Below are 15,339 nucleotides of genomic sequence, written 5' to 3' on the forward strand. Positions count from 1 at the left end.
GAGTCCCAGGCGGGAGAGAGGGGCTACCGGATGCAGGAAAAGGTAGCTCCGACCCGCGCCGCGGGGCTCCAGGCGAAGCGTAGGCAGGGAGCTCAAGGGCCTCAATTTCCCCAACTGCGCAGACTCGGCGCGCGAGACTCAATGGGCATGCGCAGGGATCGAGCAGGGTGCCCGGTGGGGTCTCTCTCCCGTGGTTCATTGCGTTAGTGAGGTGGCGGCATGGGCAGCGCGGAGGAAGAGGCGTGGGAGGGTCGCTGCCAGGAGCTGCCAGCCCCGCTCGTCCCAGACGGGGGCGGGGGGGGGGACGTCCTACCTCTATCCGTCAACCTGTTAGTTTTCTTATCTCTTAAATATTGGTATTCCTGTATCAGCTTTTCTTTCCCCTCCAAATTTCTGCCTCCCGTGTTCCCAGGCTCCGTGAACGACCGCCATCCAGCCACTCGTTCAGGTTAGGAACCTGGCAGTCATCACTGATTCTTCTTTCACCCGTAACATCCAATCCATTGCCAAGTGCCTCCTTAAACACAAGATCTCTCAAATTCATCCCATTTGCTTTATCTTCACCGCCTCCACCCTAGTCTATTAACGACGTCCAGCCGAGCTTTACGCGCTAGTCTAACGGGTTCCACTGCGTGCCCTCTTGCTTCCCTCGGAAGCATCCTCCACGGAGCGCTCAAAGTGACCTTTAGGAAAAAAACATTTGGTGACACCGTGATTTAAACAACTCAAAGGATTTCTGTTGCCTTTAGGGCAAAGCTCTAAAACCACACTGAGGCTTTCTAGACCGTTCAACATTGGGACCCCTCTCTGCCAATTTAAACTGTATCTTGAGTCATTCTCGACCTAATTTCCTGCTCTCCAGCCCCAGATTTCTTTCAGTTTTTCTACCACACCTACCTGGCTTTTATCTCTCAAGCCTTTAACTTGTTTTTCTCCACCTGGAATAATCTTCCCTTTCTCCTTCTCCCACATTTATTTAACTGATTCCTACTACTCATTCTTGCGGTCTCAGTGTAGGTGCTTCTTTTTCTACAAAGTCTTCCTTGATAGCCCTTTCCTGTATTTCCCAACACGGCTCTATCACATTGTATTGTATTTGCCTGTTTACTTTCTGTGTTCTGCACTAGACTAGTTCAGTGAGGGAGGACAGAGATTGTATCTGTATTCTTCACCTTTATAATCCCATCACTTAGCCCAGTGGCTAAAACTAAGTTAGGGTTCGTAAAGTTCCTTAGGGTTGATATTTTATTGCATTATAGTTTTCTGTATTTTCTATCCTAAAAATAAAGCTATATAATTTGTATAATCAGAAAACACATTAAATGTTCAATATAAGTAAAATGAATTTAAAGATGCCACTAAAAGTAAGTAGTAAGATCATATTTGTGCATGAATTTGGTTTTTAACAATAGTGAATTATACCTTGGACCCTATTTTAAAACAGGATTTTAAAAATAATTCAAAAGTAACAAAAAGTAATTTGCCAACTCTAGTAACTCAAGAGTGCATAGTTATAGCAGTACTTCATGAAATGCCAACCTCATTTTAATTCAGATTTACAACACTGAAAATGACTCTTGGCTTTATTTTAGCAATTTCTTGAAGAAAAAGTTCATTCACAGAGCTGTGTAAACTCAAACACAGGTTACAGAGCAAAAATTTCAGGATTGCTCTGACATCCATATGTTTCCGAAATTTAAGGCAGTGTCACGCTGTCTAGCATAGTTTAGTTCTATCTCAATCTGCTTCTCTTGAAAACAATCTACAATTTTGGCTGGATAATTCAGAAATATACTGAGATTTGCTCTTTAAAAGCTGCCACAAAAATTTAAAGTATAATTCATTAAAAGCTGTGGATCTCTTCTGAAAGTGTGAAATGGATAAACTTGATCAAATTATGTTTTGAATTTCTTTTTCATTCATTAAAAAAAAATCCCTATTTTTGAAACATGATTAGGCTCTTCACTATAAAATATGTGATTCCACTGAACTCTGAGCAGCTTAGCACTGGAAGCTTAGTACAATCTACTCAACTCCCAGATACAGTGGGAATATGACTACCCTCCCTCCCATCAACAATACTGCCTATGAAATTACAAGTTTAGTGTGTTTGGCTGTCTTGTCCTATTGGCAAAAAAAACCCAAAAAACAAAAACAAAAAAACTTACTCCTCTGTGAACACTAAGAGTTGCATTTCTTAGATTAGGAGAAACAGCTTGAAAAATCTCTGAGTTTTTATGACCTAGAGTTGAGCATTTCGCTATACAAAAATTAACCAAATATCCATACTCTGACATTCTTTCTAAGTATCTCATATTCAGAATCAAGCTACATGCCCATCGACTGATGAGTAAAGAAGATGAGGTATACATATATTAATATATACACATACATACATATATACCATGGACTACTGAGTACTACTCAGTCATAAAAAGGAAGGAAATAGTGTCTTTTGCAGCAACTTGGATGGAACAGGGAACTATTATCCTAAGTGAAGTATTTCAGAAAATACCATGTTCTCACTTATAAGTGGGAGCTAAACAATGGGTATATATGGTCATAAAGTGGTGTAAGGGACATTGGAAACTATGAAGGGGGAGGGGGAGGAGGGGGAGGAAAAAAAATTAGCTTTCGGGTGCAATATACGCTATTCTGGTGACAGGTACACTAAAAGCCCTGACTTCAGCATTATACAATTCATCCATGTGACAAAAAAAACACTTGTACCCCCTAAATCTATTGAAAAAATTTTAAAAAGTCTCAGGCTGGGCGTGCTGGCTTATGCCTGCAATCCTAGCACTCTGGGAGGCCGAGGCAGGAGGATTGCTTGAGCTCAGGAGTTTGAGACCATCCTCAGCAAGAGCAAGACCCCATCTCTATTAAAAATAGAAAAAATTAGCCAGGCGTGGTGGTGCATGCCTGTAGTCCCAGCTACTCAGGAGGCTGAAGCAGGAGGATTGTTTGAGCCCAAGAGTGTGAGGTTGCTGTGAGCTAGGCTGATGCCACGGCACTCTAGCCTGGGCAACAGAGTGAGACTCTGTCTCAAAAAAAAAAAAAAAAAAAAAAATCTCATATTCTGTATCTAGGACGGACAGGAGCATGGGGAATATTAACAATTTCCACATGCTATCTACCCAAAGGCATGTGCCCTAAACCCCCTGTGCTGTAGGTGAGCCATAGAATGTCAAGGCTAGAAGTGACCTTTTATCCAGGTCACCCTTATTTTAGAGATGAAGAAGTTGAGTTCCAGAAAGGAGAAGTGGCCTGTTCAAGGTCACTCAGTATGTTTATATGAGACTCAGTTTTCCTGCTTCCTTGTCCTTTGCTCAGTCTGACATCCTGCAGCAACTTACCTGTGTAGGCAAGGTCCCAGAGGACAGGAACCACGGACACAGTTTGCTGGTATGTATGACTCCCTGAAACTTGCTCACATTTAGGAATAAAAAACTTCTTTATAATGAAATACTCTTAAGACTTTCCCCTTCTTGTCTCTTCTGAGGCAATAGTTAACACTTATGCAGGACTGACTATATCGGAGAGTTCTAAGCACTTTACTCATTTATTTCTCACCCACAACCAAGTGGCAGCTACGATTATCCCAGTCCCCATTTTACAGATGAGAAAACTGAGGCAGAGGTTACATAACTGCCCAAGGTCACACAGGTAATTAGTGAAGCCAGGACTCAAACCCAAGCGGGCAGTCAAGTTCCAGAGTCCATGCTCTGAACTCTTTCATATTCTGGAAGGAGCAGCCTGTTCCAGAAAGGGGAATGAAGATGCCTGTACTAGTCAATTGACTTTTTTGCTACAACTCAACCATTCAGAGACTCCTGTCTCTCCCAGCTTCTCTCTACATGTCCTTTCTTCCCTGTAGGAACTTCTTAGGAGACTCACTATGTGTGTCATCTACCCTCCCAGGAGTCTCACTATCTGGGCCCCTGTCTCTCATCCTCCACACCATCAATACCACTCCTCACTGTCTATTTGCCTTTCAAAGGATAACCAGTTGTCCAGTTTATAAACTCCAATTTGACTTTAATTTAATAAATTAAATTCCAAGCCATCACACAGCAATGGACATCATCATCGTCATCTCTCAACATACAGAGGTGCAGCCTTGCTCCTGTTCCATCATCACAGTCTTTAAATAAAGCCCATAAAGCCATCTCTCTGGGGAAGGCTTCCCACCAGGCTCCTGGCTCCCTCCTTCCAACAGAGCCACTGCTCACAGAGAAGGCATCAAGTACAAAAAACGGTAATAAAAGGGAAGGGAGGGGTGAGGAGCAGAAGCAGAGGCAGGGAGGTGGGGAGTACCTGCCCCCCATCCTGGGCACCGGCCCGGCTTTCTATGAGCTGCAATGTCCTCAGAGGCAGACACTGGTGCTGGTCTGAGTGGAGACCTGAGGGAGGTGTGGGACAGAAAAGAAGGGTCACCTGGGAGAGATGCCCTCTATCGTCTGTTCACTGAGGGTCCTAGACCACACATATAAATAGAAAAGAGAATAAATAAGGGAGGAAGGATCAGCTGAGGAGCTGAGCACCCTGGGACTCCTCTCAGGGGCCAGTGTCAGCAGGAGGCAAACGCTGAGGAATGCCACGCATGCCAAGCAGAGCCCTCCTCTAACTCCCAGCCACCAACTCCCTCTTCTATGTCCTCTGCAACGGGTGCCCACCTCACATGCTTCCCGTTGCAAATACCCTTCCAATCGGCCCCATGGCCCAGGGTGGACAGGGCTTCCTGGAACCCAGAGGGCTTTCCTGGCCCAGGCACTGGGAATCCAGGAAGGGGTATGGAAGGGGATGTGGGGAATGGGCTGAGAGCAGTCTTGCTCTCTCCTAGCTCAGAAGGTAAGGAGGGCCCTCAGAGCTGGGGGCTGGGGTTGCCATTGGCCTTGGGTTTGGATTTGAAGGAAAAGCGCTTGATAAGGCGGCGAGAAAAGCTGCCAGCCTTCTTTCGGACACTGGGTGTGGCCGTTGTGTTGGAGAGGTCATCGTGTGATTGGCTCAGACCAGCTTCCTTCTGTCGAGGCTTCCGGCGGAAGATGAGCTTCGTGCCACTGCGCAGGAAACTCACTGCAGGGGAAGAGGGGAAGCTGAGGCAGAGAGAGGGGCATGGGGTGGGGTAGAGGGCAGAGAAATGACAGACAATGGAGGGACAGAAGATGCAAAACAGAACCAGTCCCTTGGCTCAGAAGCCAGACCTCCTCAGGAAAGGAAGTAGAAACAAATATGTGCTTTGTCCTTCCTGTGGAAAAAACTGTAGTGCTCATGGGATTCTGTGTGCACTCCTGACTCTGCCCCCAAAAGGAATATCGTGGGGCCGGCTACTCCGTGAGGGCAGACTGGGATTGGGTCTCCTTCCTATGGAAAGACAAAGGCTAAGCAGAGGGTGTCCCCAAAGGGCCATACATCATGTAGGGAAAGGTGAGTTGACACTGACGTGTTTACTGAATTCCAGGCTGTGAGCAGGAAGTGGTATGTCTGGAAACTTCAAAGAGGTACATTCAGAACCAGTGTAATGAGGAAGGTACTTGCCCAGCAGGTTTTGGACTTGGGAATCTCATTATCCCAAGAAGTGATGACAGCTTAAATCATAAATAGATAAGACTGTGGTTGATAAACTCATTAGTAGAGGGATGAAGATGTTTTGGGGCAAGCCCCCCATCCTTTGAAGTTAGAAGAACTACCACAGCTGTCCACAGCCTATGTCACAGCCAGAGGGACAGTCCTAGGGTTGGCCTGGGGTAAGATTGCTTATACACATAGGAGAAAGGATACAAAAGAAAGGGAAGAAATTTGGGCCAGGCATGGTGGCATGCATCTATAGTCCCAGCTACTGGGGAGGCTGAGGCAGAAGGATCGCTTGAGCCTGTTAGGAGTTTGAGGTTGCTGTAAGCTATGATGATGCCACTGCACTCTAGCCTGGGTGACTGTCTAAAAAAAAAAGAAAGAAAGAAAGGGAGAAATTTTTTTCTTAAAAAAAGAGAGAAGGAAGGCCAGCACTTAGACTCAGGAAGAAAGAAAAATGGAGGCAAAGGGAAATGATTTGGCATCCCTTCCTATCACCCAAGCCTGCCAGTTCCAGACCAGAAACCAAGGCACAAAGTTCCCCTGTCTATTCTAGCTTGGCTGGCACAGGCTGAGAACTCTGGAGATCTCTTGGGGGAGGAAGGAGGAGGCAAGTTGGCTTGAGAGTCTCCAATAGGACCTGGTCATGCTACTGGGCATAAAAGAGGTGGGGGCATCCTGCCAACGTCTCCCACCTTTGTGATCCTTGAGGCTGCGGGTCTCCAGGGCACCAGTGGACCCTGTTTCCGACTCAATGTCATCGACAGATGGTCTCTCAGAAATGTCAGAACGTGTTGTCTCATCTGCTTCCTGGACACTTGTGGGACTGGAGAGGGCATCTAGGGGTCCGGGGGACATGGCTGGTGGGTCTGAGGGAGGTGAAGAGGGACCTCCTCTGGTCCCTGTGTCATCCTGCATTGAGGCTTCCAGGGATGCCGCATAGCCCAGGGACAGTGCCAACTCGTCCTGAGCAATGGGCACCTGGCAGGAGGGACAAGTTTTAATGGGCAGGAGTGACCCATTAGGGCTTTCTCCCTATCCCAGCTCCTCTCTCCAGAGCCCCGTTACCTTGGAAACACCAGAGATGATGAGAGTGCTGCGCTTGGTGGGTGTCTTCTTGGCTCCCCGCCCGCTAGGCTCAGTTAGCTGGCGAATCGCTGTCTCTGCTACGGGGTCCAAGCCGTTGGAAAGCTGGCTTTCCCCTGCTGGGGGTACAGAGGATGGACAGCCTGACTTCTCCCTGGATCCCTCTTGGATTGGAACTCTTTCTGCCCACCCCCCCACCCCCACCAAAAGTGGTTTTTGACTCTGGTACACCAGGGCCAACCCACACTCACACATCCCACTGCCCACTCACGGCTGCTGCTGTGGGAGGTATTGCTGGGGCCACTGCTCTCGCTCAGCACAGTTGTCGTCTTCTCAGTCACCTCCACCTTGGACGGGGAGCGGGAGGGGGAGTCTGGTGGGTGGGGGAGGGTCAGTGAGCTGGGAGGTGCTTTAGAGTGGCCCCCACCCCTACTATCTCTACTGAGATACAGACTTTTGGTAACACAGAGGGCAAGGATGATTAAGAGGTGATTAATCACAAGGATGATTAAGAAGATGCCACGGGGACACAAAGATATAACTGGAGTTATATGCCATGGGAGTGTGGGGAGGTGTCATGGGAATATGGAGGGCATACAGAGGGGGTACAGGGGCTCCCTCGAGGTAGGGGCAATTCCTTGGGGCCCCCAGAGATAGGATAAGTGTGATAGAGGACCACTGAGTTGGGGGAAAAGGCCACAGAAGCCTCTGGGTTTGTTGGAGGACCCACAGGGTGTCAGAGGCTTGAGGGTAGAGGGAGGGACAATTAGCCAGTTGGGGCTGGAGACAGGGAAGGAAGGAGACCTGTGAAAAGACAGAGAGGAACTTGGGCAGGTGAAAGCGCACGAGTCCTTGTGAGGGGTGGGTAGATCCAGGATTGAAGGGTGAGAGGAGGAGTTGGAAGAGGCAGGAGGTAAGGCAAAGCGTGAGAGATAAAGCGATTGGGAGGAAGATGTGGGAGGACTGGAATGGAATGTCCCAAAACAGGTGAGTTGGAATTAGGTCTTTCCTTCCCCTTTCCCTGTCCTGCCATGGGTCTGCAGTCCAGGAATCCTGGATAACACTGGGCTCGTAGGCTCCTCCTCTTTACCTAATTTGCCATCTATACGGGGCCGGGACTGGACGGTGGTGACCGTGGTGACAATGGTGCCGTCGGGCATGATGGTCCGGTCCAGCTCAATCTTCTTGGTAGGTGTGATGCTGGGGCGTGGAGTGGAGGGGGTTGGCGTGCCCAGGTTCTGGGGAGAGCCCTCCTCATACTGCAGCTGCCCAGGGGTGAAAGAGCAGAGAGGCAAGGCCTCAGAGACTGCCCATCCCCTGTGTCTTTCCACCTCCCCCCAAGGGTTAGCGTCTCACCTCCACTGCCATGGTGGCTGCTGGTCCCAGGGCCTTCCCTGGCCCTAGGGTAAGTGGGCACACCTGTCTTCGAGACAGCAGTCTGGAGGGGGAGCCCACAGGCAGTGTGGCCTGGCCCAGGAGTTCAGCTGCGGAAAGGGGTGGCACTGTGACCTGGGCCCATGACCAGGCCATGGTCAGCACCTGCCCAGAGGTGTCCCGTCCTGCCCCATACTCACTCTCTCCACAGCTGCTGCTCCTCAGTACTTTCAGGGTCAGCTCCCGGCTCTGGGGACCCAGATCCCTGTGGGCCAAAAGGAGAAGGGGCAGGCAGGGGGAAGAGTAGTAAACCGAACCCATCCCTGACTCAATCACAGGCCAGACAGAGAGAGATATACATCAATAAGATGGTCCAAGTGCTCCAGATTATCCTGCCCTCCAAATACTCTCTCTCCCCATGAGAATGGGACAGGGCTTGAGCGGAGACTGCAGTCCTCAGCTGGGCATTTAAATCCTCCCTGGCCCTGCTCCACCTGTCTTGCCAGTCTCTTGGTCTCAAACCAGCCTCTTTCAATTGCTCTTGTTGTTCCCTCTGCTGAGAATACTTTCACACTCTGGTGAAACTCTACTCTTGCTCAAAGGTGTGGTTTATATGCCACCTCCTCCACGAAGCTTACTCTGATCCTTATTCCCCTAAGGGAATTTAAGCACTCCCACGGCATGTTATATAAACCTCAACTGGAGCAGCTGTACTATCTTCTTTGTGTACATCTGTCTCTGTCTCAAGTCTGTGACTGACCCAGGGGTGGGGGTTGTATCTTGGTCATGTTGGTATCCCTGAGACCTAGGCTAGGGCCTGGCATACAATAGGAGCTCACACCACGGGCCACTGGAAACACAGCTGATTCATGCCAGGGATATGCTGGAAGTCTGCCCATGGAGCAGGGGTGAGGGTGGCATCACTCCTTACAGTGCCAGGTCCTCTGTCCACTCCACCTCAGGACCAGCCCTTGCGGGCTTGGTCCACTTCTGTTGCATGGGGTTGTCGAGTTCAGCTACACAGCATAGTTCCTCGGTGCCTATGAGGAACCAGAAGTTAGAAGATGCTCAGATCAAAGACAGGAAGACACTGAGGAATAGAGAGGCTGTACCTTTGGCAGAGGGGCAGGGAATTCTGCAACCAGAGCCTTGACTGTCCCCCAGCTGCTTCTAGCTCTCACCTTCCAGCTCATTTCCCAGGTGAGATGCTCGAAGCTGCCGTAGGAATAACCGAGTAGGTCTGGGGATGGCTGGCTGGACCTGGGACATCATGGGTGGCTTCTCACTGGGTACCTAAGACCAGAAGGATGTGAACAGAGCAAGAATCCTGACATAGTACCCTGGGGACAGGGTGCATGCAAATCTTTTGCTTTGGGTGCTACTCACCAGGCCTCCTGGGGCAGAGCAAGCCCTGAGGTTGACCATCATGGCTGGCTGGGTGCTGACTATGGCATCTTTGATCATTTCCTCAATCGTGGAGAGCTCTACTTGTTCCTCATCTCTCTGCAGAGAGAAGGGGACAGCAAAGAGGTGGAGCTCCCAGCCCTGTCTCCCCTCCCTGCTCTGCCTCTTCTCTGCCAGCCCTGCCTCCTTACCTCCCTGGCCTGCAGCTTGGGAAGCACCGTCAGGCTGAGAGCTGGGCGATCAGTGAAGGCCCAGGATACTAGCAGCCCCTCACCAGGGATTTCCTCCAGGTTGACTTCCAACTGCGGATAGGGTAAAAGCGACTGGGTTGGATTGCCCCACTCCTCAAGGACTCTCAACCCCCCAGGACCCTCCCTTCCTGAAATCCATTCCAGAGAAGAACCAAATGGAAAAAGCGGAGCCAATTGAACCGCCCCCTGCCCAACTCAGTTTCCCATGTCCCCCTCTACCTGTGTTGGTGGCAGTGTCAGAGTGACGTGGTAGGTCTCCATGGAGACGGCAGCGGGGGACTGCTGGGTCACAGAGACTGGGAACCGCACCTCATCAGCAGATAGCTGGCAATGCAGCACCTGAGAAAGGGGGGCAGGGGCAGATGTGGAGGAAGGGTGCTCACCCTGCTTTGTCTTGGCCTATAGTAGTTCAGCAAACCCCTCCCCACTTTGGTTTTCCTTGGGACTTCACCTTTTTGGGGCCATAAATCCCTAAAAGAATCAGGTAAAAGCCAAAGCCTCCACTCCCCAGAAAAATGCAGATATACACACGTACAACATTTTGCACACAACCTCAGTGGGATTCTTAGACCTCCTGAAACTAATCCTTAGATCCCTAAAGCAGTGGTCCCAACCTTTTTGGCACCTGGGACCAGTTTCATGGAAAACAATTTTTCCATGGACTGGGGGTGGGGGTGGGGTTGGTGCAGAGCTCAGGTAGTGATGTGTAGCCCATTTCCTAACAGGCCACGGACCAGTGCCGTGCCACAGCCCTGGGGGTTGGGGACCACAACCCTAAGGCATTCACAGACTCCGAGTTAAGAAGCCCCAGACTAGGCCAGGTGTGGTGGCTCATGCCTGTAATCCTAGCACTCTGGGATGCCAAGGCAGGAGGATTGCTTGAGCTCAGGAGTTCGAGAACAGCCTGAGCAAGACCCTGTCTCTAGTAAAAATAGAAAAATTAGGCATGCATTGTGGCACGCCTGTAGTCTCAGCTACTTGGGAGGCTGAGGCAGGAGGATTGCTTGAGCCCAGGAGTTTGAGGTTGCTGTGAGCTATGATGATGCCACTGCTCTCTAGCCCCGGCAACAGAGCAAGACTCTGTCTCCAAAAAACAGGACCAAAAAAAAAAAAAAAAAATCACCCCAGAATAAAGGGAACACTTGGGGTCAGCACCCCCCTCAGGCCCCAAAGAGGGCAATGCCCTCAGACCCTTACCATGGTGCGTTCTGATTGGTCTACGCAGGTCACATGACTGATGCTGGCTCTGGGTGGAAGTTGGGGCACCTCCTCAAAGGCAATTTGGATGGAGCTCTGAAGGAGTAATGTGGGCACAGCGTCAGGTCTCTGGAGCTTCCCCCAGCAGAGCTAGCCTGCTCAGTTGTTGGCTGGGCCCCGGTACTGCAGAGACCTCAGCTGCAGGCTGGCCACTGGCCCCTCCTTGGCTCGGGGCTTTAGGAAAGATGTTCCCCCAAAACCCTGCCTCTCCAAGGGCTTCCAGCTGCTAGGGGCCACTAAGAACTGGGGAACTAGTCCACCTCAGAGACTAGATCACCTTGAGCTGAAGACTCTGGATTCCTCCTGTTCCTCCTAGAATACCAGGAGCCTCCCCCATCTTCTCCCCCCTTCACCTTCATCCTCCACCCTAGCCCCAAAGCAAGGTACACATAGGAAAAAAAAATTAAGGTGTTGGTTGCCACCTACACATAACAGCTGGGCAGAGAGGGAAAGGGCTGAGCTAAAGGCAAAGGCAGTAGGGCCACTTATTGCAAGATAAGAGTTGGAGAAATGAGGCTGAGGCTTCCTCCAAATAAACAGCATATGGAGGCTCAAGAGTATGACTCTATTCATATTCTTGGAGATGAATACTAGCTCAGCATGGCCTTGAGGAACTTTACCAGGGGGACAGGGAAGAGACACAAGCTCAGAGGGCTCAAGAGTCTAGGGGCCTGGCTAATTCCTCAAGGCAGACAGCAGGATGGTATTAGGGAACAGAAAGCTGCTTAGCTTAGATCTCGAAAGAGCTGCTCCCTAATTCTTCCACAGTAGTAGAAACAACCTACTGTAGCCCCATCTGGGGATCAGGATGGGAAGAAGAATTGAGGAGAGGGCACAGACTGAGCTGGCAACTCTTCCTTGGGTCTTGAGATAGAGGAAACAGATCCACAGGGCTCATTTGCCTGGCAAACCAGGGGAAGCCAATTTCTCTGCTCTGGTAGCTGTCTCATTCAAAGGCTAGGTCAAAGAAGATGGGAAGATGGATGCTTGGAACCTCAATCCCCCACCTTCTACAAGGGAGGCCAATACCCAGCTGAGTCAGCTGTCCTGGGGAGTTGCATTTGACCCAGGGACAAGGTGCAGGGAGAGCTGGATGGAGGGGTGGGTTCAAGGTGTAAACTGACAGACATCATCTGGCTTTCAGTTGGCCAGCTGGGTAGAGGAAACAGAGCAACTTCTTGTGGCCACTTCTGTTTCCAGGCATCTGGGGAACTAGCAGGGTAAAGCCTCCAAACTCATGGTGTCTAGAAACAGAGAACCCTCTGAGCAAGGAGCTGATGGACTATGAGGGCAATGAGAGACTGCTGGGCCAGGATAGGAGGGGGGCCCAGAAGAGGGAGACCTCTATCTCCCACCCCACCTCGGTCTCATGACCATGCTTCCTTCCTGCCCACTTCCTGGGAGGCCAGATGCCCATGGTGCAATGGGAGGAAGTAGGCTGGGCTGGTTTGTGACTGACCCTCAAGGGGCAGTTCCAAGCTCATCTACTGGGAAGGACACTGTCAATCTGAACTGTCCACCTGAACACTTCCCCCTCCACACATACACTGGTCGAAGAAGGATGTTTGACTGTAGCAGTGAAATTAATGAGGGTAGGGGGGTAATTCACCCTCCTTGAGAATCTGCCTGGCCACACCAAGGATTTGGGGTATGAACTGTTAAATGGGTGTGGTGGCATGAGAGCCAGGCAAATTCCTCCTGCAGGTGCACCTGTCTCCCCCGCCCCAACACAACCAGCGCCCAGGCTAGGCGGAAGTGCCCTCAGGCACAGGGATTAGCGTTGCTATGAGAACAGCAACTTGTACATGCGTTTGGAGCGAGTATCTTGCCCACAAAAATAGAGGTTTTGGGACATAACTGAATTTCTACAACCCCCAGCCTCAGCTGCACCCTTTTCTCTGATCCGGGAGGAGGAGAGAAGCAGTTGGGATCCCCACCCCCATCCGGCCCTGCTAGCATAAGTAGTCCCTCTCCTAGAAGGAAAGGCTGAAGGGACCACCCAGGTGCTCTGCCCAACTCACCCCGTCCCTGCAGGCCTGCTCGTTCAGCGCTCGCACCCAAGCCCGCTGCCAGTTCTCCCGGAAAGACTTGAAAGCGAAAAGAGACGCCAGGAGGCCCCGGACGCCTGGCTCCTCAGGGGCGCCGGCCCGAGTTGCCCGCAGCCGCAGCAGCGAGCGCCACACGCCCAGCTCCCGCAGGGAACCCGTGGGCTCCGCGACTAAGGCGGGTCCCAGGCCCTGGTCCCGAGGGGCCCGCGCCAGCCACAAGCCCCGGGCATACTGCAGCAGCCAGCCGAACACTGTGAGCAGCGAGGCGGCGAAGAGGATCAGCAGGGCCGCCCAGCCCACGTCCTGCTGCCCCCAGCCGGGATCCATGCTCCGCGCGGGTTCCGGTCCCGGTCCCGGCTCGGGCTCAGACGCTGCCCCGGGGGAGCATGGCCCGGGCGGGCCGCGGGGCGCGGGTGGGCTCCCCCGGGGCTTGGCGCGCGGGTTCGGGGGCTCTCCGGTGTTGAGTGACCGGGACTAGCGGGTGCCACAGATCCGGGAGAGAAGGTCCTCGAGGGTCGCAACGCGGGGGTCTCTGTCTTCGTGGTCGAGGTCTCTCCTCGCGTGGTCAGCAGTCGGACCTCAGTTACTTGCCGGCCAGTGCCCGACTCCTCCCACGGCGCGGGTCCCGCCGACCCCGGCGGGGACCGGTCTGCAGAGACGCGGGGGCTCGCGGGCCAGCACCGGCTGCGAGAGGGCTGCGTGCGCAGAGCTGACACTGACAACACCGCCGGTGCCCCGCCCCCACCAACCCTTAAAGGAGCTACACCCGCGCCGGGCGGGGCCCGGCCAGCCCCGAGCTCCCTAGCTAGAAGAGGGCGGGAGGATGAGGAGCGAGCGTAGGAGGTTTCGCGCGGTTGAAAATAGGCGGGACCTTTGACTACCCCGCCCCATCCTGGAATGGAGGTGCTCCTGCTCACCTTAGCTAACGGCAAGAATAATTTCACTTTCCTGAGGTGCTGCCTCTGTTTTCCCCTAGGCTTCTTAGATTTCTACAGGTTGGACGCCCGTGGGGTTAAGAAGGAGGTGACCCCTGTGGAAATCACCGCCCCTTCTCCCAATACCCCCAGGCGCAGCAACTTCCAGGTTCCCATTGCCTGGCCTAAGCTAGGCCCAGGGTAAGGAAGTGCAGACCATCCCTCCCACAGTGTCCAGATGTCGACAGAGAGAAAGCAGAATCCGAAGCTGGTAGAGGTTAAGAATAAAACACGGAATATTGAATTCCCTCCATCACTCCCCATCCCCTTGGAGCTACGACCCAGGAACATCCCCATTAACCTCCTTGCTAGTGTGGGTTTGTTCTGGAGATATCTCCCAGGTCAAGGCTGCATCTGTTTTTAAAAATAATATATTTCCATAGTAACAGCTTCTGCCTATGGAGCACATGAAGAGGGGGTGGTAATGGGAGAGGAGCTGGCAGTGTAGCACTGGACTATCAATAGATTAAGCCAGAAGACCCTGTCATCCAAATATGTGATGACCCAACAAGCTCCCAAGAAATGGTAGGTACACTGCGCAACCTCTGGCCTCAGGAGCCACCCCTTTTCATAGGTTCGGGTAGTGGGTTCAGTCTCTACAGGACCAGGGCTCATCGTTGCTTCCTGGGGACAAGGGAAGGAAAAACCTACCCAAGTATTAAAAGAAAACCCCATTTCCCCCAAGAATCCCTTCTTCATACATTTGGGAATGTCTGTGACACACAGTCCCTTTCTCAAAGGTGTAGGAAGGAAATGTGTTAAATATCTTTCTCACAAATCTAGTTAGTTATCTGAAGAATGAGCACAAGAGAGTAAAGAATGCCTTCCAGGCTGGGTGCCATGGCTCACGCCTGTAATCCTAGCACTCTGGGAGACTGAGGCAGGTGGATCGTTTGAGCCCAGGAGTTCGAGACCAGCCTGAGCAAGAGCAAGACCCCATCTCTACTAAAAATAGAAAGAAATTATATGGACAGCTAAATATATATACATAAACAATTAGCCGGGCATGGTGGCACATGCCTGTAGTCCCAGCTACTCGGGAGGCTGAGGCAGAAGGATTGCTTAAGCCCAGGAGTTTGAGGTTGCTGTGAGCTAGGCTGATGCCCCAGCACTCTAGCCTGGGTGACAGAGCAAGACTCTGTCTCAAAAAAAAAAAAAAATAATAATAATGTCTTATAAAGTGTGGGGTTGCAGGGCTAGACAGAACTCCGCAGGTCAGCAACAGGTTTGTCCAAGGCAGAGGAGGTGGTGGGGTAGTGTGGGGCATCCCTGGATTTCCCTGTGAAAAATGATGGGGAGAAGAGGGATGATGAGGTAACCTTGCTGTGCTCTTGCTCATGCAATGTCACTCCACGAACAATGGAGATTCCCAGA

General features: G+C 51.5%; 1 protein-coding gene across 4 annotated transcripts; it reads right to left on the reverse strand.

The window, feature by feature from the left end:
- Positions 1-4,061: 4,061 nt before the first annotated feature.
- On the reverse strand, positions 4,062-13,689 carry C2CD2L (C2CD2 like). Of its 4 annotated transcripts, none has more exons than XM_069468832.1 (14): positions 12,965-13,689; positions 10,884-10,979; positions 9,906-10,025; positions 9,627-9,737; positions 9,418-9,534; positions 9,213-9,324; positions 8,963-9,071; positions 8,232-8,296; positions 8,014-8,141; positions 7,748-7,922; positions 6,929-7,030; positions 6,640-6,773; positions 6,267-6,552; positions 4,062-5,076 (listed from the first exon to the last, which is right to left on the reverse strand). In XM_069468832.1, exons 1-14 carry the CDS (start codon positions 13,316-13,318, stop codon positions 4,865-4,867), a joined length of 2,121 nt encoding a protein of 706 aa, XP_069324933.1. In that variant the 5' UTR covers positions 13,319-13,689; the 3' UTR covers positions 4,062-4,864. The 4 variants fall into 4 exon arrangements, with proteins under 4 accessions (XP_069324933.1, XP_069324932.1, XP_069324934.1 ...); XM_069468831.1 differs by having other exon boundaries at positions 6,640-6,776; XM_069468834.1 differs by having other exon boundaries at positions 5,074-5,096; positions 6,640-6,776.
- Between the last annotated feature and the right edge of the window lie 1,650 nt (positions 13,690-15,339).

This window comes from Eulemur rufifrons, chromosome 6 (assembly GCF_041146395.1).
Source record: "Eulemur rufifrons isolate Redbay chromosome 6, OSU_ERuf_1, whole genome shotgun sequence".
Classification (NCBI taxonomy): domain Eukaryota; kingdom Metazoa; phylum Chordata; class Mammalia; order Primates; family Lemuridae; genus Eulemur; species Eulemur rufifrons.